This window comes from Nuphar pumila, chromosome 2 (genome assembly GCF_984573655.1).
Source record: "Nuphar pumila chromosome 2, dmNupPumi1.hap1.1, whole genome shotgun sequence".
Classification (NCBI taxonomy): Eukaryota; Viridiplantae; Streptophyta; class Magnoliopsida; order Nymphaeales; family Nymphaeaceae; genus Nuphar; species Nuphar pumila.
In genome coordinates this window covers 105,726,893-105,754,510 of record NC_143250.1, presented here as the reverse complement: position 1 = coordinate 105,754,510, position 27,618 = coordinate 105,726,893, and the positions used below count along the sequence as shown (strand labels likewise).

General features: G+C 37.5%; 1 protein-coding gene across 1 annotated transcript; it reads left to right on the top strand.

The window, feature by feature from the left end:
- The first annotated feature begins 124 nt into the window (after nt 1-124).
- On the top strand, nt 125-27,618 carry LOC149846565 (purine permease 3-like). The gene is made up of 2 exons (XM_089998071.1): nt 125-935; nt 27,147-27,618. The coding sequence occupies exons 1-2, from the start codon at nt 201-203 to the stop codon at nt 27,462-27,464; spliced, it is 1,053 nt and encodes a 350-aa protein (XP_089854197.1). The 5' UTR covers nt 125-200; the 3' UTR covers nt 27,465-27,618.

Genomic DNA, 27,618 nt, shown 5'->3' with positions numbered 1-27,618 from the left:
TTCTACGAAACTACCAGTCAGTCTTCAACATATCCACGATTTGTCACATTTTGCATCACAACCACCTTGCTTTCTTCCAAATGTATAAATAATACTCATGCCAGAAATAAAGACCACTGCTTCTTTCCGTGCGTAATCTATTATCATCCATATCAAAAACTGTTCTTCATCTCAAACATAACTTCGATCTGCATCAAAAAATGGATGTTGAACAAGGCCAATTGCCCACAACAGAAGTTACTCATCGCAGACACATGAACTGGTTTCTCCTTGTGAACACTTTGTTTGTAGCAGTAGGTGGTATTGCAGGCCCTCTGTTACAGAGGCTCTATTTCTTAGAAGGGGGAAATCGCAAATGGTTTTCGAGTTGGCTCCAGGCTGGAGGTTGGCCGGTGATACTCGTGCCTCTTCTCATATCATACGCTCATCGGCGCCGATCTCAACAGTGCGGAACTCCAATTTGCCTCATCACTCCAAGGGTGGCCGTGGCGTCCGCTTTCGTCGGGGTGGTATCCGGGCTTGACAGCTTCATGTACTCCTTCGGGCTGTCATACATGCCAGTCTCTACTTCATCTATACTGGTATCTACACAACTGGCTTTCACTGCAGTGTTTGCATTCGTAATTGTGAGGCACAGGTTCAATTCTTTCTCAGTAAATGCAGTGGTCTTGCTTACCATTGGTTCAGTAGTGTTAGGACTCCATGCTAACAATGACAGACCAAATAACGTCACCAATTTCAAGTATTACCTGGGTTTCTTTTTAACGCTTGGAGCAGCTTTGCTGTACGGGTTTACTTCGCCACTATTGGAGTTGATTTATAGGAGGGCCAAGCAGAAGATAACATATACGTTTGTATTGGAAATGCAAATGGTGATGTCGTTTACTGCCACTGCTTTTTGCACAGTTCCTATGCTGGTGAACAAAGATTTCGAGGTAAAGTATGGATCATCAGAAACTTGCCATTTGTTATGGTTTCTCAAAGAAATTAACAACTTTCATCTCTATGATGGGCCTGAATTGGCACCATAGAGTCTACTCAACCTACCGTTCTTGTGCATGTCATGAAAATCAATACCTTAACAACCTCTTAACCAACAGAATATGCACACGTATCTATTAGAAGCCATTAATTCTCATCATTCTTGTGTTGTGATTTTTGTCGATCAGACCTTATAGACAAGATCGACTTGCATTTTTTAGAAAAAAACAAGTTTTGGATGTATATTTACTTTTTTTAAGATCTTCAAAAATCAACAGCCCACAATGTACCAAAATTTCATGACTTAAAAAATCTTCGTTTTATGTTGAAAAACCAAGATCCAAAGCATGATTTCTATTACACAAACTATGCTGAATGCATCAATAAGGTCTGATTTGACAGTGCAGCCTACACCAATTATTTGGCTTTACTTTTAAGAAGTTTTGGTCATTTAAATCAATTAAATACTCTCTTTTTTGTTTGGCAAGCTGGGGTTAACATTAATACAAAAGGAATAACGTTAGATAAACACACAAGTATGACGGTGTACACACGCCATACCGTCTCTCATGGCTCTTGCCATTAGCTTATTTTGCCAATCTTTTTCTTTTTGAGAGTAAACAGTATGATAAGGATAACGACATCCTTGAGCACCGGATCATACTTACCCTTACCATTTATTACCAGAAGTTGTTATCCCCCCTTCCTATTGAGGATTCGGTTGTTAGGATTATTGTTTATCTTGTTGCCATAATTTGAGGATCTACCTCTATATGTATTTCATTCTGGTGATAATAAAGGGTAACTGAGCAGTGTTCTCCAGTGGACGTAGGTCTAAATGACTGAACCACTTTACATTGCGTGTTCTCTGCATTTACTTTGAAGAGAATAAAATATAGAATGGAGAGAAAAAGTGGAGAACGATGATGAAGAATGACTTCTAATACTTTTTACTAAAAAAGACTCTTCACATTTCAGATTCATACAATGACTCTTAGACTAGGCTTTTATAGCACTAGCAAGACCTTTCTAGATGTATTGAGATTCCAAAAGGCTCTTAGAAACTTGTACCTACTTAATAATTCTAGAAGACTCTTAGAAACTTGTACATACACAATAATTCTAGAAGACTCTTAGAAGCTTGTATATGCTCAATAATTCTAGAAGACTCTTAGAAGCTTGTACATGCTCAATAATTCTAGAAATATTGTTCAAGTTTAATTTATTCCCAACAATGCTTCTTCTAAATTAAACTTGCTCCTTACGCCCAATCTTTCTGCATTTCTCTTGAAGACTTGTCCACTTAGTGGCTTCGTGAAAATATCTGCCATCTGATCTTTCGTTCTGCAGTACTCCACATGAACATCACCTTCATTCACAAGTTTTCTCAAAAAATGATACTGAATTCAAATGTGTTTGGTCCTTCCATGAAGAACTGGATCTTTCGCAACTAAGATAGTTGAGTTGTTGTCACAGAAAAGAGTTATTAGCTTATTTTGCTTCTGCTTCAAACTCTCCAAAATTCCACGCAACCAGATTAACTGACAACCTGCAAAAGATGCAACAGTATATTTTGCTTCCGTAGTAGAAAGTGCATCAATTGGTTGTTTCTTTGAGCTCCACAAAATTGCTCTACTTCCAAGATTAAATACATAACCTGAAGTACTTCTGCTATCATCAACACTCCCTGCTAAGTCACTATCAGTATAACCAATAAGGTTGACTGTAACATTAGTTTCATAAAAAATTCCATAATCGATAGTTCCTTTCACATATCTTAGAATTTTTTTTGCAGCTTCTCAATGACTTGAATATGGCTTTTCCATGAATCTACTCACCAAACTGACAACATACATAATGTCAGGCCTTGTGGATGTAAGATACATTAGATTTTCAACCAAACTTCTGAACATAGTGGAATTGACAGGTTTTCCTTCACCTTCTTTAGATAGCTTCAAACTTGAAATGCATGGAGTTGAAACTGGATTAGCATTCTCCATCTTGAACTTCTTTAAGATCTCTTTTGCATAGCTCTTCTGTGAAATAAAAATTTCTTTCTTGGTTTGATAAACTTCAATACTAAGAAAATGATGCAATTCACCTAAATCTGTCATCTCAAACTCCGTCATCATTGAGTTCTTGAACTCATTCAACATCTGCACATCATTCTCTGTGAAAATTAGATCATCAACATAAAGACTTACAACAATGAATCTTCCTTTCGAATTGACTTTGATGTAGAGAGTATAATCATATGGACATTTCTAAAATCCACATTTTTTAAAATATGAATTGATGTGGCTATACTATGCTTTGGGTGATTGCTTCAACCCGTACAAAACTTTCTTCAATTTGTACACTTTCTTCTCTTCTCTTTCCTTGACAAACCCAGATGGTTGGTCAATATAGGCTTCTTCATTAAGAACACCATTCAATAATGTAGATTTTACATCCATTTGAAAAAGCTTCAAAATATTCTGAGCAACAATAGAAATAATTAAACGAACAGTCTCAAGTCTTGAAACAGGAGCAAATACCTCTGTAAAATCTTCTCCTTCTTTTTGCTTGTACCCTTTTGCTACCAGCCTTGCCTTGTGCTTGTTGATAGAGCCATCTGGATTCATCTTTGTCTTGTACACCCACTTTACTCCAATAGAACTTTTATGTGGTGGTAAATCTATAAGCTCCCATGTATCATTGTTTTTAATTAAACCAATTTCTTCTTTCATGGCTCTCCTCCATTTTTCTTCTTGACATGCATCATCAAAAGAAATTGGATCTTCACCTGCAAAGAAGGCAAAAAATATGGCATCATTCTGACTAACTTCTTCTGTGATGTCATATAATTCTTGGATGGTTCTCATTTTTCTTATAGGGCTGCTCGATGAGGAAAATGGGGAAGCAGAAGAATTTTCTGCTTGGGCACCATTTTCATTATTTTCAAATGCTGGATCATTCTCTTCTTCTTCAAACTCAAAAGGAAAGATAGACAATTTTTTTTTTCAACCTCCAAGTCTTCAAATATGGATTTTCATCAAATTGAACATCTCGACTGATCACAATCTTCTTTATCACCGAGTTGTACAGCTTGTAAGCCTTGCTTTTTTCATTGTAGCCTATGAAAATACACTTCTCTGATTTATCATCCAACTTGTTTCTCAGAGCATCTGGAACATGCGCATAAGCCACACTCCCGAATACCTTAAGATGGTGAACACTACGTTTAAACCATACCATGCTTTATGTAGTGTGCAATTTTCCAAGCTTTTTGTTGGTGATATGTTAATAAGATAAACTGTATAAGAAAAAAATCTGCCCAAAATTTTCTTGACAACTTCTTCTTCTTAAGAATGCATTTGGCCATCTCCATAATTGTCTGATTCTTTCTTTCACACACACCATTTTGTTGTGGTGTATGTCGGACCGTCATTTCATGCCGAATACCATTGTTCTTGCAATATTTTTCAAACTCATTTAAAAAATATTCACCTCCGCGTTCAGTCCGCAAAGTATTGATTTTCATCCTAGTAAATGTTTCAACTTTCGCCTTGAAGTCTTTGAATTTCTGAAAAGGTTTAGATTTTTCTTTGACACAATACACCCAAACTTTTCGTGAGTAATCATCAATAAAAGAGATAAAATAACGATTACCTCTCAAAGATGTCACCATCATCGGACCACAAAGATTTGAATGAATAAGCTCCAAAGGTCTTGTTGCACGCCATGATGGTTGAAGAGGAAATGGATTTTTGTGTTGCTTTCCGAGTTGGCATGCTTCACAAACTTCATTAAGATGATCAATTTGAGGCAAGCCTTTGACCATCATCTTCTTTGAGAGAAGCTTCAAATTTCTATAATTCAAGTGTCCATATCTATCATACCATAGCTTAAAAACTCCATTATCAATACTAGTAAAACAAGACATATTTTTATTTTGAAAAGTGAGTGAAAAAAGATTATTTAAAGCAACTCCAACCCTTGCAATAACTTGTTTTTTCCTTGAGAAGTAGCAAGACATGTCATGAAAATGAATGTTGTATGCCTTCTTCAAAAGATGCTCCACATTGAGCAAATTATTTTTCAAACCAGGAACGAAATAAACTTCAGACATTTTCTCCATTTTTCCTGACTTTGTTTTGAACTCCATTTCACCAACACCACTAACTTTGTAAGCCTTTCCATCTCCTACTTTAACTTCACAATAATTAGATTCAAACAACTTAGAAAATAAATTTTTGTTACTTGTCATATGCTTGCTAGCACCACTATCTATGTACCAGACATCATCAAGATCTCCACCATGAGACACAAGCAACAAAGTGTCATGATTTTGCTCTTGATTTTTGTTTTCATACACCAAATGAGCATCATGTTTTTCTTCCTTCTTGTATCAACATTCACTTGCTATATGACCAGGTTTGTGGCAATTATAGCATTCAAAATAGCTACGACCTCTCCCTCTTTGATTTCCATGACCTCTTCCTCTTTGCAAGCCTTTGAAATTTTGATTTTGATTCAAGCCATTCTCCTTGCTTGAATAATCGCCTCTTCCATGAGCATATGAGTCGCTTCCTCTAAAGCTTTCACTTCTTCCACGACCTCTTTGATTTTTGAAATTCTCCTTCTTCTCATTTAGAGACAATTTTGACTGGAGTGCTTGATCCAAAACTCCTTCTTTCTTCTTTTTTATTAGCCTTTCTTCATGAGCTTGCAATGAGCCCGTAAGTTCATCAATGGTCATGGTATTCAAGTCATTTGATTCTTCAATGGCTACCATAATGTAGTCAAATTTTGAATCCAAAGAACAAAAAATTTTCTCAATGACACGAACATCATCCATAGTTTCACCATTTTTTTAATTGGTTAACTATAGACAATACTCGTGAACAATAATTAGAAACTGATTCCGACTCCGTTTTATGCAAACCTTCAAACTCTTCTCGAAGAATTTGCAAATGAACCCTTTTTACCTTTTCACCTCCTTTAAATGAACTTTCTAAAATCTCCCATGCTTGCTTTAAGGAAGTAGCACACACAATCTTCTCAAAAGCGGCTTCATTTGAGGTTACTCATTGGTAGATTACTACAAGAGCTCTCTTATCTTTCTTTCCCGACACTTTTTAACTCTCTCTTTGAGCCTGTGACTTTTTTTCTTTATTTTCAACTTCAACATAGCCTTTTCGACTATCTCGCACAATTCTTGAGATCCAAGAATAGCTTTCATTTGGATACTCTAATTGCCGTAATTTTCTTTGGCTAATTGAGGGGCGAAAGGAAGAGGAATCAAGTTGTTCATTTTAATCAAACAAAGCTCTGATACCAATTTAAATAAAATAAAATATAGAATGGATAGAAAAAGTAAAGAACGATAATGGAGAATGACTTTTAATACTTTTTACTCAAAAAAACTCTTCACACTTTGGATTCATACAATGACCCTTAAACTAGGCTTTTATAGCACTAGTAAAATCTTTCTAGATGTATTGAGACTCCAAAAGACTCTTAGAAACTTGTACCTACTTAATAACTCTAGAAGACTCTTATAAACTTGTACATACACAATAATTCTAGAAGACTCTTAGAAGCTTGTATATGCTCAATAATTCTAGAAGACTCTTAGAAGCTTGTACAAGTTCAATAATTCTAGAAACATTGTTCAAGTTTAATTTATTCCTAACACACTTCTCATCTTCTTTTCTTTGAATATGCATTGAATTATCTCAACATGGTATCAGCGTCGTTGAGGCATCGTGCCTCGCTTGCTGATGCAGAGATACAATTGCTTTTGCTAAAGCGTCTGCTGGAACGTCGGTTGCATGCCGTGTTTCTGCGCTCAAATTATTATTCCAAGCATTCTACTCACTGTCTGCTGCAGACATTGCCCACTAATCTGACATCGCGACCGTACTGTTCTTAGGCCCTTGTTGTGCCAACCTACCCTTCTACTGCAGATGTTGCTCTCTGATTTGACGTTGTACTGTGCATCCACCATCATTTGTCTGTTGTAGATGATGAGGTTGTGTTATGCATACTACTTGCCATGACGAACAATAGTCAGACTGCCGATTTCTCTACTGGTTCAATTATCTCGGAAGAGCGAATCAATTCTTCTCTCAAAATCACTACTGTCCTATTGAATGAGTATAATTACATAGCTTGGGCTAAATTTGCCACTCTTGTTCTCAGCAACAAATCCAAATTGAGACATGTTATAGGAAAGAAACCCAAGCCTGAAGAAACTGATCTCCACTTCGAGGAATGGGAGTTGAGTGATCATATGGTTATGGCATGGCTCTTAAATTCTATAGAGCTACGCATCTCCAAAGGTTTTTTAATTCTCGATTATGCTAAAGCCATTTGGGATGCAGCCAGAGATCTGTATGGACAACAATATAACATGGCAAAAAGCTATCAATTGGCTCAAGATATTCATAACTTAAAGCTTGAAGAAATGCCTTTCAGCGAATATCTAGGGCACTTGAGAGGCATGTGGGATGAGTTTGATTCTTATATTCTGCCTATTACAGATGCTATTTCTTTCAAAAAATAAAGAGACCAAGAAAAACTCTTTCAAATGCTTGCTGGATTGGGACCAACATATGAATAACTAAGAAGTCAGATCTTATAGTCTTCTGAATTGCCATCTCTAAGTGTAGCCTGTGCTACAGTAGACATGCATGAAGAATTACACCAAAAAGTTATAAATACAAAGAATAAAGAAATCGATGAAAACAGAGCTGCCCTTGTTGCTAATTATGATAAAGAGCAACAAAAATTCACTAAGAACACTGAATCTCAAAAATCCAAAGAAAAAAAATTGTTCTACATGTTTTGCAAGAGAGATAACTTCTCCAAAAAATGTTGTAGGAAACTCAATAAATGACCAAATAACTTCAAAGGAAAACTATAAACCCACACCAACGATTTCGCCTAAGGGGATCAGCGTTAAAAAAAAAATGAGAGACGGTTCCCATTTGGGGGAACCGCCTCTTCGGTAAACCGAAGGGGGTGAGGATAAACCTCACCCCCCATAATCCATGGGAGGGGTGGGGCTTATCCTTACACTGTGTGAGGGGTATAAAAGCCCTCACACAACCCCTCCACCTCGCATCAAGCGAACAACAGAGGGAGAGAGGAAGCGACAGAGAGCGAGGGAGAGAAAAAAAATTGAGGGCTTACCGAAATCCGGTTGGCGCTGACAAGGTAAGGCTCCTCTCCTTCTTCTTCTTCTTGCTTTTGTTTCTTTTTTGGGCAAAAGGAACCGAAAGCCATGGCTGCCGATGAGCTACAAAAAAAAAAAAGAGGGATTGCATGGGAGAGAGAGAGAGAGATAGAGGGTCGGTCGGCGGGTGTCGGTGGCTGACGACCATCCCCCTCTGCTGTAGAATGGAAGGGAAGGGTCGGCTCAGAGGCTGTCTCCCTTTGCAATGAAGAAGACGAAAGGGGAAGAGCGCCTTCCACGTTCTTCTTTCTTTTAAAGGGGACCAACTTAGTTCGGGTGTGACCCAGACCAAACCGGGTCAGTTTGTGTGTGACCCTGACCGAATCAACAAAAAAAAAAGCTCAGTTTGGCCTGCTTGGGACCCAGACCGAACCGAGTTATTCTGGGTCGCACCCAGACTCAAACCGAGCCAACAAAATTTTTTTTGGCCAAACTGGTTCAGATAAAATCGATTCTCGTCAAAGATTATTAAGTTGAGTCAGTTCAGACCGAACTAGTCTGAACTGAACCTAGTCAGACCGATCTGGTTCAGTCTGACAAAGTCTCAAATCCATTTTGATTGGATCAAGACTAGACCAAATCTAGATCCAGTCAGTTTGGATAGATCTAAAGAGATCTGAGTTTGGATCTAGACTAACTGTTTTGGATCCAGAACAGAACTAAATCTGGTTCAGACCAATTTTGGATCGAGATCAAAATTGGGTCGGGATCCAGTCAAACAATTCTGGATCCAGATGAGTTATGGGTTTGGATCTAAACAGTCAATCTGGATAGAATTATGTTCATTTTTGAATTTTAAGAATAAATCTAAAATGTCCAAAATACCCTTATGAGTACCTAAGATCTATTTTGATAAAATGGATATAGCTTCTCACTTCAAACTCAGAATTGAGTGAGGTTTAGTACGTTGGACTCATATTGTAGAGAGAAATTTGCTTGTCCACTAGTTTTAGTCAAATCAGGTATACAAAAATTGAGGTCTTATGACTCAATTCAGGAGAGGTATTTTGCTAATTTTGTTAAAATATAAGAGGTTTTATGCATTAATAAAAAAATACTTACGTAATGACCAAATTCTACTGTCAGAGTACCTTAAGACTCAATTGTAACTAGAGCACAATATTCACATTTGAGGTAAGGGATATTATAAGTAATTTTAGATATGAATAAACCTTTTTATGTTGCATGTTATTGTAATGTCGTGAATTAGCATGATAACTTTTGAGTGAGAACATGATATGCTTTAAATAACCATGCATGATATTATGAGATAATTGTATACACATATGAGTTATGATATTCATGTTAATTATTGTATGTCATGCATATTAGAAAGATAGTATATTTGTGATAGCATGTTATTGTAATTGATAATAATATGCATTGTGATGAGATTGCATTTAGATTATAGTCTCATTTATTCTATTCATGTTGTATGCATGGATATATTGAGATTAACATGCATAACTCTTTAAATCCAGGAAGTGGCGACCTATGGTAAGGGCTACCTGGTTCGTGGCCAGAGTGCAGCCACTATGGAGAGTGAGTCACCGATGATTTAACGATGTGGAGACCCTACATCGTTGTGTGCTTAGTGTGAGTCCTAATGTCATCATGAGATTTAAGAATGAGATCTGTCGTGATCATTTCACGATATCACTTGGGAGAGAACGAGTGAAATATGAGTTTGAGAATGTGAGTCTATATGATAAACTTATCTTATGACTTAGGGTTACACTCACACAGTGTTTGGAGACTCTAGAGAACCATGAAAGGTTGAGAACCATCATGGTTAGGATGTAGTATAAACCATACCAAGATTGAGATTGAGCCTGACCTCTCGGCTAGCTACCGGTGGAGTCTCTTTTTTCTTTCACTGCAGTGCCTGGTGGTCTGTGGACTACTAGGAGTGTATGGTTCATTGTCTGGGTAACATGTAGAATTAAGGTGTTCTACACATGTTGCTACACTCATAGACATCTATAACTAGTATAGCCGACCTAGGATTAGTGGGTGTGACAGAGTGTTTAAGAGAGTGAATGGGGGTAATTAAAATATACAAACTTGTATGGTGTATCAAAAACTAAACTCATACTAGGGGCTTAGAGCCCACTATAGTTATAAGTTTAAATATTTATTTACTTATAATTATTTCTTACTGGGTTGTAGACTCACTCCTCTATTTAATTATAACTGTACGTGCTAGGCATACTAGCACAGACCGAACTTGATCGACTTCTTCTTCGATAGAGTATTTGATAGATTTTATTTTCATGTTATTGAACAATAATGTATTTATTATTTTCTTTTGTTATGAATGATAAATATTATATAAGAAAGTGAGTTATTGAATGATAATAAAAAAAAAATTAGCCATGTTTCTATGTGTGAACTCTATACTTTTTTCCTCTGAGAAATAATACCAATCGAACTCGAACTCCCAAGGTCCCAGATTGGGGTATTACAAAATGATATCAGATTCAGATTCACACAAAGAAATTCATCATTCATAACAAGTTCAATGACATAGCATATGATATAAGTCTCTGCTCGATAAAAACACGTTAGTAATTAGGTTGTTTTGTGATTAGGAAATGGCTAGCGAGCACAACAATCATGAAGACCCTATAGAACAAGATCATTCAAAGCCACCTGTTGTAGGAAGAGAGGAGTTTGTCGCTGCAATGGTGATGACGACTGGAGTCATGGTAAGCATGACTCAAATAGTTAAAGATCTGACACCATGACCCCATCAATTTATATCATTATCGAGGAGAGAGATGCTTACCGACAAGACTATATTGACACTACTCGGGGGCAACAAACACAGTCTTACAAGAGAGGAACTCACCAGTCCTACCCTTAGAGATCTTGATCAGTACGTGGTCAGATGACGATAGATTGGGTGGTAGCTCAAGGAGGAGTCGCAAAGAGAGCATCTCTTAGCGCAAACTTTATGTCTCGGGGAGGGTCTCATATGGCTAGTGCATGAGGACGATATATGTCCTGATCTAGTTATGCAACTGCAATGAGTGTAGCCAATCGATGAGCTTCACATCCAGTTGAAGAGTTTCTTTCTAAAGAAACTAGAAGGGCGGCAATTCAGGCAGCTGAAGCAGCATGGCAAGCTGCTGAACCAAATGGAAGCGTCCCTGGATTAGGGCAGAGATGGACAACATCGGATAGTTCGTAGAAAGGAGGCAAGGATGAAGATCCCACTGATGATCCTGCCTCACCTACCTATACTCTTGTCTCACCTACCTATACTGCTGCTTTACCGACCTACACTCTTGCTTGGCCCAATATGACCTGAATGCTCTTCCTACAACTCACCTCTAGCAAACGCAAAGGAGTTCAGGGAGAGAACCAAGCTTTAGATGGATTAAAGAATGATATAACGAAGCATTTAGGAATACTTAGCTTATTTAGTTTAATTTGATTATCTTTTGTCTTGCAGTGTTTTTCTTTTTGCTTGCTAGTTATATTTCCTTTTCATGTAATGAAATGAAGAATAAAATAAATATTTTCCTATATGAGTGTCATAATTGTTGTTTGTGATAAAATCTCGTGCAATTACAAATAATGCAAATAAGGATAAGTTATTTACGTGATAATTTCAATGCAGCATGCATGGCCACTCGTAGGAGAATGTCCTATCTATCTAAGGACACTTTGTCCGCTAGGCGAGAGATAGGTCGAGTCGACACAGCAATTGGAGATGGAGAGCACCTTGCTGGACCATCTTGAATGGTGTCTTCATCATCCTTCACCTCGAAAGGTGCGCAAGTTCATAGAGCATGTTCATCTCTTCGTACTCCTGAGAGGCATGCTCCACATGAAGGTGGAGAAGAGGGTATGGAGATCCCTCAACGATGGCCAATGGAAAGTGCCGTAGGAGAAAGCACAAAGATATCGTCAGAGTATACCATGAACTGCATTCTATATGAGCTTTTGCAAATGACTCAAGCTTAACAAAATCAACCCCAAATGATTATTTCTGGCATCACCTCATGGGCGAAAATGTTCAAGAACATGCAACCTTCACTTTTCAACAACACTCTTGATGGTGTTGTAGCAGAGAATTAGTTCATGCATATGGAAAAGGCTTTAGATGCCATTCAATGTGTAGAAGATCAAAGGGTATGGATAGTTGTGTCAAATTTGACTAGAAATGCATGGCATTGGTGGAGGTCCATTAGAGATATCTTGGAGCGGGATACATATTTGCCTTGGTCTATCTTTGTGAGGAAATTCTACAGGCAATTCTTTCTGAAGTGCTAGAGGGTAAAAAGGAAAGAAGAATTCATGAAGCTAAAGCAGAGCGATATGAGTGTAGCCCAGTATACAACTTGCTTTAAGTCTCTTTCTCATTTTTCCAAGTCCTTGGTGGCGAATGAGAAAAAGAAGTGCAGGTAATTTGATAAGGGGTTGAGACCCAAAATTCTGAGGTTGGTAGGGCCACAACAGATAAAGAAGTATAGTCGGCTCATGGACTACGTCTTAAGGTACGAATTTTGGAAATTGAGGATGAAAGAGAAGCCCCAGGAGAAAGAGAAGCCCAAGAACAAAGATAAGGTCAAGCATAATGGTAGCGATATGGTAAAATCCTCTCAAATAAAATTTCAGTATAAAGGAAGATTCCAGCAGAAGCACAAGAGGAAATTTGGAGGTCAAACCCTTGGTTAGAATCAAAATAAGCAAGTCAAGAATGTGGGAGTCCAAAAAGCAAAAAGACAAAAGATTCAGAAGTCAGCTCAGTCGATCAACGCATGCAGGACTTATGGTTTTCAGAGGCACGAGGGTAAATGTGACCTAAAGAATGTCAGGTGCTTCAACTAATAGCAGATGAATCATAATGCCAATGACTGCCCATAACCGGATCGGAGAAGCAGTGCACCCCCGAAGCAAAAGCCCATGGTACCAGGTCGCGCTTATGCAACTGCTCTTTAGGAAGCTCTTGCTAGTCCTGAAGTGGTAGAAGGTATACTCTCTATTTTTGGTATTCTAGCACATGTATTGTTTGACTCTAGAGCTACACATAGTTTTACCACCATAACTTTTGGGAAACAATTGCTCGTTGCACCTTCTCGATTGAATGTTTCTTACTTGATAGAAATACTTATAGTCAAGTCTACCATTGTTGACACGGTATATAACAATTGTATAATGAATATAGAAAACCATGAGTTCTCAGTAAACTTATTGCAACTCGATTTCAAAGATATAGATGTTGTTCTTGACATTGATTGATTGTTGAACCATGATGCCACCATTGATTGTAGAAAAAAAGTGTGTCAGTTTTCAAACCCTTCAGACTTTAACTTTCATATATCAAGGTGTTAGGAAATTACCAAATTCAATAATCATATCATGCCTAAAGGCCAACAAATACATTCAAGAAGGATGCATGGGATTTCTGGCATACATAAAGACTATAGAGAGAGAAGACCTCACCATATCTGATGTGGACATAGTTTGTGAATATGCTGATATTTTTTTGGAAGAACTTCTAGGCCTCCCTCTCGATCAAGAAATTGAGTTTCAAGTTGATCTTATTTTGCCCATTTCAAAGTTTCCCTATCGAATGAGACCTGCGAAACTTAAGAAACTCAAGGGGAAATTACAGGAATTATTAGAAAAAGGTTTTATTTGACCGTCAGTATCTCCTTAGGGTGCTCCAATTCTTTTGGAGCAAGAATAAGGATGGATAATTGCGAATGTGTATAAATGATTGACAACTGAATACAGTGACCATCAAGAATAAATATTTATTATCGTAGATTGATGATTTGTTCGATCAACTTTAAGGAGCTACATGTTTCTTGAAGTTGGATCTAAGATCAGGTCATCATCAACTGAAGATTAAGAAAGAAGATGTGGCTAAAACGACGTTCAGATCAAGATATGACCATTATGAATTTTTAGTCATGCATTTTCATATAACTAATGCACCGACAACCTTCATGGATTGATGAATAGGGTTTTCCGACCATATTTAGATAAGTTCATGGTGGTATTTGTTGATGACATCCTCATTTATACCACCACGAGGGAGCAGCATGAAGAACACCTAAGGATAGCCCTGCAGACCCTAAGAGAACATCAACTCTACTCCAAATTCTCTAAGTATGCCTTTTGGTTGGAATAAGTGTCCTTCCTTGGACATATTGTTTCTAAAGATGAAATCATGGTAGACCCTATAAAGATTGAAGCAGTCACCAATTGGTCTAGATCTAAAAATCCTACCAGAATTCATAGTTTCTTGGGATTGGCTAGACACTACCGGCGATTTGTGGAAGGGTTTTCTCTGTTGACAGCTCCAATGACAAAGCTCACTAAGAAAGACGTAAAGTTTGAGTAAAATGATAAGTATGAGTGGAGTTTTCAGGAGATAAAAAAGTGTTTGACCATTGCTCTCGTGTTGGTCTTACCTTCTGGATCCAAAGGTTTCACTATTTATAGTGATGCCTCTCATAAATGATTGGGTTGCGTTTTGATGCAGCACGGTAAAGTGATAACTTATGCATCTCGCCAACTCAACACTCATGAAGTCAACTATCTGATGCATGACTTGAGGCTGACAACCGTTGTTTTCGCCCTTAAGATATGGAGACACTACTTATATGGTAAACAATTTAAAGTTTTTACCAACCACCAAAGCCTTAAATATTTGTTTTCGCAAAGGGATTTGAATTTGAGGCAGAGGAGATGGCTGAAATTTTTAAAAGATTATGATTTTGAGCTAAAATATTATCCAAGAAAAGCGAATGTAGTCACTAATGCTCTTAACAAAAAGTTAGGAGCATTAGCTAGACTCATAGATTGGAATTTATTTTTTTTCGATCGCACATAAGAAAGCAGAAGCTCAATGCTTATCAGGTCGATTATTATTTATGCAAACCACATTGACATCCGATTTGTGGAAGCAAATTGAGGAAAATCAACCCTTAGATCTAGAGATGGCCCAAGTGAGGTAGAAGATTTCAGAAAGTGAGGAGTCAGACTTCAAAGTTGATGATCAAGAACTTCTCAAATTTTGTAATAGAGTGTGCATTCCTAAGGATAATCAACTCAGACATCAATTATTGGGAGAGACATACCACTCAAGATATGCCATTCACTCTGGCAACACTAAAATGTATAGAGACTTGAAAGATACGTTTTGGTAGAGTGATATGAAAAGCGATATTGCTGAGTTTGTAAGCAAGTGTCTCGTGTGCCAGCAAGTGAAGATTGAACACCAACGACCCGTTGGATTACTACAACCACTCCCTATACCTGAATGGAAATGGGTAGATATCACTATAGACTTCGTCTTAAGACTTTCAAGAACCAAGAATAGGTTGGATTCAGTATGGGTGATCATAGATAGGCTAACTAAGTCAGCTCATTTTTTGTCTTATAAGACAACTCACTTTTGTGATCAGTTGACCCAATTGTTCATCAAAGAGATTGTCAAACTTCATAGAGTACCTGATTCGATTGTTTCAGATAGAGACTCGAAGTTTACATCAGGATTCTGAAAGAGTTTTCAATAAGTTATGGGGATGAAATTAAAAATGAGCACGACATTTCACCCCCAGTCAGATTGACAGTCGAAGCGAACCATTCAGACCCTGGAAGACATGCTACAGGCATGTACTTTAGAGTACAGTGACCTATGGAATGACATTCTACCTTTAATGGAGTTTGCCTACAACAATAGTTTTTAGGCAAGTATAGACATGGCTCCATTTAAGGCATTGTATGGTCGATGGTGTTGAACACCCTTATGTTGAGATGAGGTTGGAGAAAAAAGATTGTTAGGGCCTGATTTGGCGAAGCGGATGGCAGACCAGGTGAGATTTATTCGAAAGCGTCTTTTGGCAACACAAAGTCGACAAAAAATTTATGCAGACCAAAGACGTCATGAGTTAGAATTTGAGCAAGGTGATCATATATTTTTGAAGATATATCCTTTTAAGGGAGTGATGTGTTTTGATCGAAGAGAAAAATTGAATGCAAAATATATTAAACCTTTTGAGATACTTGTGAGAGTTGGTCATATGGCATACAAACTGGCTTTGCCACCTTCCTTGTCTCGAATTCACAACGTATTTCACGTATCTATGTTGCAGAAGTATGTGCCTGATCCCTCCCATATACTGGATGCAGTTAAGTCAGTTTTAGAAATACAAGATGACTTAAGCATGAGTGAAAAACCTATAGAGATTTTGGATGCGAAAGTGCAAAAACTGAGAAACAAAGAAATGTCTCTTGTATTAGTTAGATGGAGTCATCACAACAAAAATGAGGCTATATATGAGCGTGAATCAGACATTCGTGAGCAATTTTCATAATTATTTTTAGGTAAGATTCGAGATAAATCTTCTTTTAAGGAGGGTAGAATTGTAAACCCCCTCTGATGATTTCGTCAGAGGGGATTAACGATAAAAAAAAAGAGAGATGGTTTCCTATTTGAGGGAACCGCCTCTTCGGTAAAACGAAGGGGGTGAGGATAAACCTCACCCTCCATAATCCGTGAGAGGGGTGAGGCTTATTCTCACCCTGCATGAGGCCCCTCCACCTTGTATCAAGCGAACGACAGAGGGAGAGAGGAAGCAGCAGAGAGCGAGGGAGAGAAAAAAATTAAGGGCTTACCGGAATTTGGCTGACGCTGACAAGGTAAGGCTCCTCTCCTTCTTCTTGTTTCTATTTCTTTTTCGGGCAAAGAGAACTGGCAGCCATGGCTGCCAGTGAGCTACAAAAGAGAGAGAAAGAGAGAGAGAGAGAGAGAGAGAGAGAGAGAGAGGGGGGGGCCGACGACCAACCCTTTTTGTTGTGGAATGGAAGGGGGAGGGTCGACTCAGAGCCCCCCCCCCCCCTCTGCAATGAAGAAGATGGAAGGGGCAGAGCCCTTCCACATTCTTCTTTCTTTTAAAGGGAACCAGCTCGGTTAAGGTGTGACCATGGACCAAACTGCATCAGTCTGGGCACAACCTAAACCGAACCTGCCAGTCTGGGTCGCACCCAGACTGAATAAAAAAAAAGGCTGATTCTGGCCGAACTGGTTTAGGTTGAGTCAGTTCAGACCGAACCAGTCTGAACCAAACCGATTTGGATCAAACTGGTTCGGTCTGACAAAGTCTCAGATCCATTTTGATTGGATCTAGACTAGACCAAATTTGGATCCAGTCAATATGGATAGATCCAAATAGAACTGGATCCAAAGAGATCTGAGTCTGAATCCAGACCGACTGTTTTGGATAAAGAACAGAATTGGATCTGGTTCAGATTAGTTCTGAATCCAGATCAGAATTGGTTTAGTTCTAGATCTAGATCAGAACTGGGTCTAAACCCAGTCAGATTATTCTGGATCCAATCAGACAATTTTGGATCCAGATGAGTTATGGGTCTGGATCTAAACAATCAGTTTTGGATCTAAATCATAAGTGGATCTGGATCGAGTTATGTTCATTTTTGAATTTTTAGAATAAATCTAAACTAACCAAAATAACCTTATGGGTACTTAGGATCCATTTTGGTAAAATGGACATAACTTCGCACTCTGAACTCATAATTGAGTCATGTTTGGTGCGTTGGAATTGTATCACAGAAGGTAATCTGCCTATTCTCTAGTTTTAGTCAAATCAGTGATATAAAAATTAAGATCTCATGAGTCAATTCGAGAGGAGTATTTTGGTAATTTTGTTAGAATATAAGAGGTTTTGTGCATTAATATGAAGATGCTTATGTAATGACTGGATTCCACTGTCAGAGCACCTTGAGACTCGATTGTAACTAGAGCACAATATTCATATTTGAGATAAGAGATATTATACATAATTTAAGATGTGAATAAACCTTTTTATGTTGCATGTTATTGTAATGTCATGAATTACCATGATAACTTTTGAGTGAGAACATGATATGCTTTGAATAACTATGCATGATATTCTGAGATGAGTGCATACACATATAAGTTGTGATATTCAAGTTAATTGTGATATGTCATGCATATTAGAAAGATATTATGCTTGTGATAGCATGTTAGTGTAATTAATAATAGTATGCATTGTGATGAAATTATATTTAGATTAGAGTCTCATTTATTCTATTCATGTTGTATGCATGAATATATTGAGATTAACATTCATAACCCCTTAAATCTCGAAAGTGACAATTTGTGGTAAGGGTTACCTGGTTCGCGGCAAGAGTGCAACCACCATGGAGAGTGGGTCATGATGATTTAACGATATGAAGATCCTACATCATTGCATACTTGATGTGAGATAAGTGTGTGTGTCCTAATGTTATCATGAGATTTAAGAATGAGATCTATCGTGATCATTTTATGATGTCACTTGGGAAAAAATGAGTAAAATACGAGTTTGAGAATGTGGGTTTATGTGTTGAACTTAGCCTATGACTTAGGGTTACACTCACATAATGTTTGGGGACTCTAGAGTACCATGAAATGTTAAGAACCATCTTGGTTAGGATGTAGCATAAACCATACTGAGATTGAGATTAAGCGTGGCCATTCGACTAGCTACCAGTGGGGTCCCCTTTTTGTTTCACTACAGTGCCTGGTGGTCTGGGGACCATTGAGAGTGTATGGTTTATTGTTTGGCCAATATGTATAATTGTTGTGTTCTACGCGAGTTGTTATGCCCATAGACGGCTATGACTGGTATAACCGACCTAAGATTAGTGGGTGTGAGAGAATGTTTAAGAGAGTGAATGGGGGTAATTAAAATATATAAACTTGTGTGGTGTGTCGAAAACTAAACTCAGACTAGGGGCTTAGAGCCCACTATAGTTGTAAGTTTAAATGTTTATTTACTTATAATTATTTCTTACTAGGTTGTAGACTCACCCCTTATTTAATTACAACTGTAGGTGCAAGGCATACTAGCACAGATCGAACTTGATCGGCTTTTTCTTCGGCAGAATATTTGGTAGATTTTACTTTCATGTGATTGAACAATAATGTATTTGTCATTTTTTTGTTGTTATGAATGATGAACATTGTGTAAGAAAGTGAGTTATTGAAAGATAATGATTTTTTTTTAGCCATGTTTCTATGTGTGAACTTTGTACTCTTTTTCTCTATGAAGTAATACCAACCAAACTCAGACTCCCAAGGTCCCAGATTGGGTTGTTACACAAACAACAAACGAGTATAGCAAAGTTGGAACTAAATAAGGAAAATGTAGATACTTTAAAGTTTTGCAAAAAACAATATGGTTGCTCTTGCAAGCAAGGAATCAGGTATATTTAATAATCTCGCTCATGTTTTGCTAATTATCCTTCTAACAATCAAACCTAGATTATCAACTCTGGTGCTTCTGAGCATATGACAGGGCAAGAATCATGTCTAACAAACATTAATCCTAATGCTAATTCTAATCCAGTCTCTGCAGCAAATGCATATCTTATGAATGTCGAATGTATAGGACAAATTGACTTTTTTGATCAAAAGTACAAAGCTCTATACATGCCGACATTAACGTCTAATCTGCTATCTATTAGTAAAATTACAAAATCCTTAAATTGTTATTTTACCTTTACCCCTACTGAAGTGTTATTTCAGGACAAGGTGATGGGGAGGACGATTGGTAGAGGAATGTAATCTTGAGGCATTTACATTCTTGATAAAATGAATAAAGTTGTAATACCCTGATCTGGGACCTCAAGAGTTCGAGTTTGGTTGATATTACTTCCCAGAGGGAAATAGTTCAAGGTTCACACAGAGAAAACGTGGCTAATTTTTTTTTTATTCTCAGAGTCAACTCTTTCTTTACAATGTACAACATTCATAACAAAGGAAAAACAATTACATATTATTCAATGACATAAAAATAAAATCTACCAAAGGCTCTGCTGAAGAACAAGAAGCTGATCAAGTTCTGTCTATGCTAGTGTGGCTGCAACTTACAATTGTAATTAAACATGGGGATGAGTCTACAACTCAGTAAAGAATAATTATAAGCAAATAAACACTTAAACTTACAACTGTAGTGCGCTCTAAGCCCCTAGTCTTAGTTTAGTTTTTAACACATCACATAAGTTGGTATATTTTAATTACCCCCATTAACTTTCTCAACACTCTTTCAAAATAACTATCACTAGGTCGACTATATCGATCATAGTCGTCTATGGGCGTAGCAACCCCGTAGAGCACCCCAATTCTACATGTTGGCCAAACAATGAATCATATACACTCAGTGGCCCCCGAACCACCATGCACTATAGTGAACCACCACAAGGATCCTGTCGGTAGCTATCTGAGAGGTCAAGCTCTCAATCTCGGTATGATTCATGCTATATCCTAACCATGAAGGTTATCAACCATCCATGGTCCTCTAGAGTCTCAAACCCCGTATGAGTGTAACCCTAAGTCATGACTAAGTTCAATACATTGAACTACATTCTCAAACTCGTAATTCACTTATTCTCTCATGAGTGATATTGTGAACTAATCATAATGAATCTCATTCTTAAATTTCATGCTGACTTTAGGACTCACAAACATCTCTCACTAAGCATACAATGATGTAGTGTATCTACATCATTAAGTCACTTGTGGCCCACTCACCATGGTGGTTGTACTCTAGTCGCGAACCAAGTAGCCCTTGCCACAGGTTGCCACTTCCAGGATTTAAGGGGTCCTACATGCTGATATCAAAATATTAATTCATACAACATTAATAGAATAAATGAGATTCCAATCTAAACATAATCTTATCACAATGCATGATATTAATAACCATATAGACATACGTTCACAAATCTAGTCTCTTTCTAACATGCATGATAAATCACAACTAACATGCATTCCACAACATGTCTATGAATTCAACTCAGAATGTCAAGCATAAAATTTTTTATGCATGTCATGATCTCACTTGAAGGCTATCATGCTACTCATATTCATTCACAACATTACAATAACATACAATATAAAAATATTTATTCACATCTAAAATTACTTATAATATCCCTTACCTCAAGTGCAAACAATGTGCTTTCACCACAATCGAGACTCAAGGTGCTCTAACAATAGGATCTGGTCATTACACCAACATATTTGTATTAATGCACAAAACTTCTTGTAGAAGTATCAAAATACCCCTTCCAAATTGACTCATGAAACCTTGATTTTTTGTCACTAATTTAACCAAAACTAATGGATAAGTAGATTTATCTCTTTGATATGAGTCCAATGCACCAAACCTCACTCAATTCTGAGTTCAGGGTGCAAAGTTATGTCCATTTTACCGAAATAGATCTTGGGTACCCAAAAGGGTATTATGATAATTTTAGATTTTTATATAATTCTATAATTATCCAATCCAAAACCATCTATGATGTGGATCTAATACAGTTCAACTAGATCCAGATCCATTACTTATCTAGGTCCAGAACTATCTGACTGGATCCAAAATGGTCTGACTGGATCCAGAACATTCTGTCTGGATCTAGAATAGTATGACTGGATCCAGGATAATCTAACTGGATCCAAAACAATCTGATTGGATCCATACACTCTGACTAGAGCTAAAACTATCTGACTGGATCCAGAACAGTCTCATCTAGACCCAGTTTTGATATGGATCTAGGAGTGATCCAATCAGATCCAGAGCAATCAGTCTGGATCCAGAATAGGTCCGGATCAAACTAGATTCGAACTAAGAACCCAGATCTAGTTAGACTGAACCAGTTCGACCTGACTCGGGTTTATCCAAACCGATTCAGCTCAGACCCGATTCGGTCTGGACCGATTCCTCATGAACCGGGTAGGTCTGAACCGGTTCAGTTCAAATCGGTCTGGTCTGAACCGACCCATATAAATTGGTTCAGCTAGACCCGATTTGGTTTAAATCAGTTTGACCTAAACCGGTTCAACCAACAAATCCTTTTTTTATTTGGATCTATCTCAGTCTCGGTGCGACCCAGACCAACTCGGTTCGGCCTGGGTCGCACCCAGGCTGAACTGACCACACATTTTTTTTAATACAGACTCAGTCTGGGCACGACCCAGACCAACCCGGTTCGGTCTGGGTCGCACCCAGACCGACCCTCGGAAGAAGAAGATAAGGAAGAAGAAAATAAGGAAAAGGAGGAGGATCCTCACCTTGCCGCCACCGTCGCCGGTACGCCCTCCTTTCTCACTCTCTGTTTCCTCTTGCTCGAGTGAGGGGGAGGGGCGGGTGAGGATAAGCCTCACCCCCCCCCCCTCATGAGGTGAGGTTTATCCTCATCCCCGATCCTTCTTATGGGGAATGCAATTGCCCAAATGGGGAAACCGCCTTTCCCCTCTCGTTCATCATTTTTTCTTAACGCTTATCCCCTCTGACGGTTTTGTTAAAGAGGTTTTTTACAAAAGATTTGGTGGCTCGACTAGATGATGAGGGAAGGATATGGCACATCAGGTTAGGTCATCCCTCCAGCAAAGTTTTAAAATAATTAAAGCCAAGCTTAAGTTTTGATTGCAATAAATGTGAGACATGTCAGTTTGCTAAAATGACTTGTTTACCTTTTCCTTCCTCCGAGAGAGTCTCATCACAAAAATTTGATATTGTGCATTCAAATGTCTAGGGACCTTCCCCGATGGTGTCACACAATGGCTATAAATACTATTTGACCTTCATGGATGATTTCACCAGTCACTTGGGTATATTTTCTCAAAACCAAAGATGAAGTTTTTGATAAATTCATGAGTTTTTATATGATGATTCAAACACAATACAATTGCAAAATCAAAACTCTAAGAGTCGATAATGGGGTTGAGTATATTAATGATAGATTTGTTAATTTTTGTATCAAAAATGGTATGGAACACAAAACCTCATGTGTTGGAACTCCTCAGCAAAACAGTGTGGTTGAAAGAAAAAATCGACATTTGCTTGAAATCACTAGGGCATTGCTTTTTTAAATGAATGTCCCAGAAAAGTTCTGGAGTGATGCAGTTAGCACTGCAAGCTATATTACAAATAATCTTCCCACCTGTAAGTTGGAATTTAAGTCACCCATTGAAATTCTCAAAGTAAGAAAATACACTCTTCTCCACTTGAAAATGTTTGGTTGTTTGGCATATGTTTGGAAGCATCCAGCGTTAAGAAACAAACTTGAACGAAGAGCTATCAAATGTGTTTTTCTTGGTTATTCACCATCTCAAAAAGGGTATCAATGTTATGATACCAAAAGCCACAAATTTTATGTATCTCGAGATGTCTCTTTTGATGAAAACAAGGTATACTTTGAGAATACTGGTAAGGGGGAACAACGATCCACACAAGATCTCATTTTGCCTAATGTCACCCTAGATAGTACATGTTTATATAACAATATACAAAACTTGACCAATTCTATTCCTGTTAACTCAGAACCTCCAAGTGTCCCAGGTCAGGGTGAAGAAGACATAGTTCTTCGTCGGTCTGAAAAAACTACATGTGTGCCCAATAGATTGCGAGATTTCATTACCTATAGTGTTGCTACATATCCTATTGAAAAACAAATTCAATATGATCAAAGCTCAAAAGGATATGTTTTGTATCTTGCCAAAATCTTGGATCATCATGAACCTACCTCTTTTGATGAAGTCTGCAAAAACAAACTATGGTGTGATGCTATGAAGGAGGAACTAGAAGTCTTAGAAAAAAATGGTACATGGAAAGTGGTGTCAAAACTCAAAGATAAAAAAATCATTGGGTGTAAATGGGTGTACAAGGTCAAGTATAAAAGTGATGGATCTGTGGAGAGATTTAAAGCGAGGTTGATCGTGAAAGGATACCCTCAAACTGAATGAATTGATTATATTGAGACTTTTGAGCCTATAGCCAAGATGAATTCTCTCATAATATTATTGTTTGTTGCGTGTAATAAGAATTGGAATCTGTTTCAATTGGATGTTAAGAATGCATTTCTGCAGGGAGATCTTACTAAAGAAGTTTTTATGAAAGTTTCACATGGACATCCTAGTTGGAACGATTCTAGTGTTGCCTGCAAGCTTCAAAAGTCTATCTATGGGCTCAAACAATCACCCAGAGCATGTGTGCCAAATTAAGTCAAGCCTTGGAAGAAAAGGACTTCAAAAGGTGTGCTTTTGATAACTCTCTTTTTATTAGAAGAATGATGAAATGCACTACTATTATTCTGGTATATGTCGATGACATAATTGTGATAGGTGATAAGAAAGTTGATATAGATAACGTCAAAAAATACTTACACAAGGTTTTTGACATCAAGGATTTGGGAAAATTGAGATATTTTCTTGGTATTGAAATTGGACATTCAAAAAAGGGCTTATATCTTTCTCAAAGGAAATACACTATTGATTTGTTGGCAGAGACTGAAAAACCTGGCGTCAAACCAGTTGACACACCTATGGAAGTGAATCACAAACTTGAAAAAGTAGAATCAGAGCCAATTCAAGACATTAAGCAATATCAAAAGCTTGTGGGTAAACTTATTTACTTGATCGTCACTCGTCCGAACATTACATATGTTGTGGGAGAAGTTAGAAAATTCATGCATAATCTGTAGAAGATTCATAAAGAAGCCATTGATCGTATTTTACAATATTTAAAAAAAGCCCCAGGACGTGGTATTTGGTTCAAAAGAAATGAAAACATAAATGCTTGTGGATACACGAACGCTGATTGGGCAGGAAGTGTGCTCGATAGAAAATCTACCAATGGTTATTGCATATTTGTAGGTGGCAATTTGGTAGCCTGGAAAAGTAAAAAACAGAGGGTTGTCTCCCGCTAAAGTGCAAAGGCAGAATATAAAGCCATGGCAACCATAGCATGTGAACTAACATGGCCTAAGGCACTTATTGGAGAAATGAGATTCAAAATTCAAACGCCTATGCTTATGTACTGTGAAAATCAGGCAGTTATACATATAGCCGCAAATTCCATGTTTTATGAAAGAACCAAGCACATTGAAATAGATTGTCATTTTATTAGAGATAAAGTTCAAAGCAATGAAATCTCTACACCGTTCATAGCCAGCACAGATCAACTTGTAGATATCTTTAATTATTAAGATTGTGCCCAAGGATATTCTATATAAAGTTCTAAACAAGCTTGGAACTCATGATGCATTCACTCCTCAGCTTGAGGGGGAGTGATAAGGATAACGATATCCTTGAGCACTGGATCATGCTTACCCTTACCATTTATTACCAGAAGTTGTTATCGCCCCTTCCATTTGAAGATTCAATTGTTAGGATTATTGTTTATCCTGTTGCCATAATTTGAAGATCTACCTCTATATGTATTTCATTCCGATGATAATAAAGGGTAATTGAGCCGTGTTCTCCAGTGGACTTAGGTCTAAATGACTGAACCACTTTACATTGCGTGTTCTTTGCCTTCTCTTCTCATCTTCTTTTCTTTGAATATGCGTTGAATTATCAACACTGTAGTATCATTAAAACTGATTATAACATTACATTACATTACATTTGTAGGGAACGAGATGTCACCCTAATGTTAATTATGTTGCAGAAAATTAGATAAATCCGAAACAGCAAATATGGTCTCCGAAACAGCTCTAATCCACCCTTCCATTTTGAATTTTGTACCCATTGTCATGGCTAACGACGTAGACCATATTTTTTCTGCAACATTTTTTCCAACAGACTAATACACAATCATGTAAATGCCTACCAGGGCGAAAAGCACATCGAGTGGGGGATATCACTGAAGGTAAGAACCTTTAAACGGTTGCCCAGAGTTTTAGTGAGAAATTTAAAGGTGGTGTTTAGGAGGGAAAATGATCTAAAATTTGGTATATCATTGCTGCCTCTTTCCTTGGGAATAAAAATGAGATACGATTGGCCCTTCACACCGACCATACCTTCCTCTTGGTTTTTGCCACTCTCCACGTAAGAATGTGTCTGCTAGATCAAAGCTAACGATTTGTCATTCAGTTGAACATGACTCTACCTCTCATCGATCGGGTTTTGTTACCTGATCGGTGATCCAAAGTGCTGCTTGTACATTCAAACATAATTGGCGGTTCAAAGCATGACGTTCAGTCGAGTTCTATTTCTGCTTCATCCATGCCCCCTATCAATCTTGTGCCAGAGAGCTCTAAAAAGGGATGCCGTCCTAAGAGGATCGGAGTTGAAATGCTTATGGTAAACTCTAAATGACTGGTTCAGGTGTTTTTTCTATTCAGCTTTGATATCTTTGTCTTCTTAGCTGAAAGCTAATGGCATGAAACTTATGCCTTTGGGCATGTACTGACTTAGTTACTGTCTTTCTAAGAAAATTTTATTTTCTCTAAAAAAAGGTGTTTGTGTGCATGTGGGACAATTATTGGTTTCTCTTGATATTACTCTTGCGAAGTTCATCTAGTCGGGATCACACCGAGTCAAATGGTTTTGACATTACAACACACACACACACACACACACACACACACATATATATATATATATATATATATATATATATATATATATATATATATATATATATTAGTAATGATTTTGAGGAGGACCTACTACCACCTAATAGAAGCTTTAAATTTTCAAAATTATCAACTTTTTTTATTTATCAAACCCTATAGATATGAACTATAATCATTATTTAGTGAAAAACAAGTTTTTGTTAATGTGATTATGGTATACATGTAGGTTTTTTAAGATCTTTAAAATTCAACGGCTCACAACGCTTATGAAAATTTCATGACTTAAAAAAACCAATTTTGTTGTCCAAAAAGCATGATAAAAACATGATTCCTATCAAATAAACTATGTTAAGTACATCTATAAGGTCTGATTGAGAAGATGCAACCTACACCTATGATTTCTAATACGTGGGAGTATGTGCTCCCGGAGCAGCGTAGCATTTCTCTCTCTGTCTATATATACATAGAGAGATATGGTAGTATAATACCCATTGGCTCATAGTCATTATTTTCTAACATGGTTTTTGTTTTCCAGGTTATCCCAAGAGAAGCAAGTGAATTTGGACTTGGAGAGACCAAGTATTACACATTAATCGCATGTACAGCAATCGTGTTGCAGCTGAACTCCATAGGCACAATTGGTATCATCTTTTGTGTTTCATCTCTATTCAGTGGCATTCTCATTACTGTTTTAGTTCCTATAACCGAAGTGTTGGCAGTGTTTTTATATCATGAGAAGTTCAGTAGTGAGAAAGCCATTTCATTGGTCTTGTCTCTTTGGGGCTTTTTCTTTTATTTTTATGGAGAGCACACCCTAAGCAAAAAGAAGCCACCGGTAACAGGACAAGAATAAGAGGCTATCACTTCATAAAGGACTCTTCAATATCTATTTTGTGTTGTGCACAATAAGGCATTATATGGTGACTCTATGTATGTTTAATTTGTGAGCATCTTTATTGCCCAATATAGTCATTACGCAATTGCACTTATGCATTTATTTTTAAAAA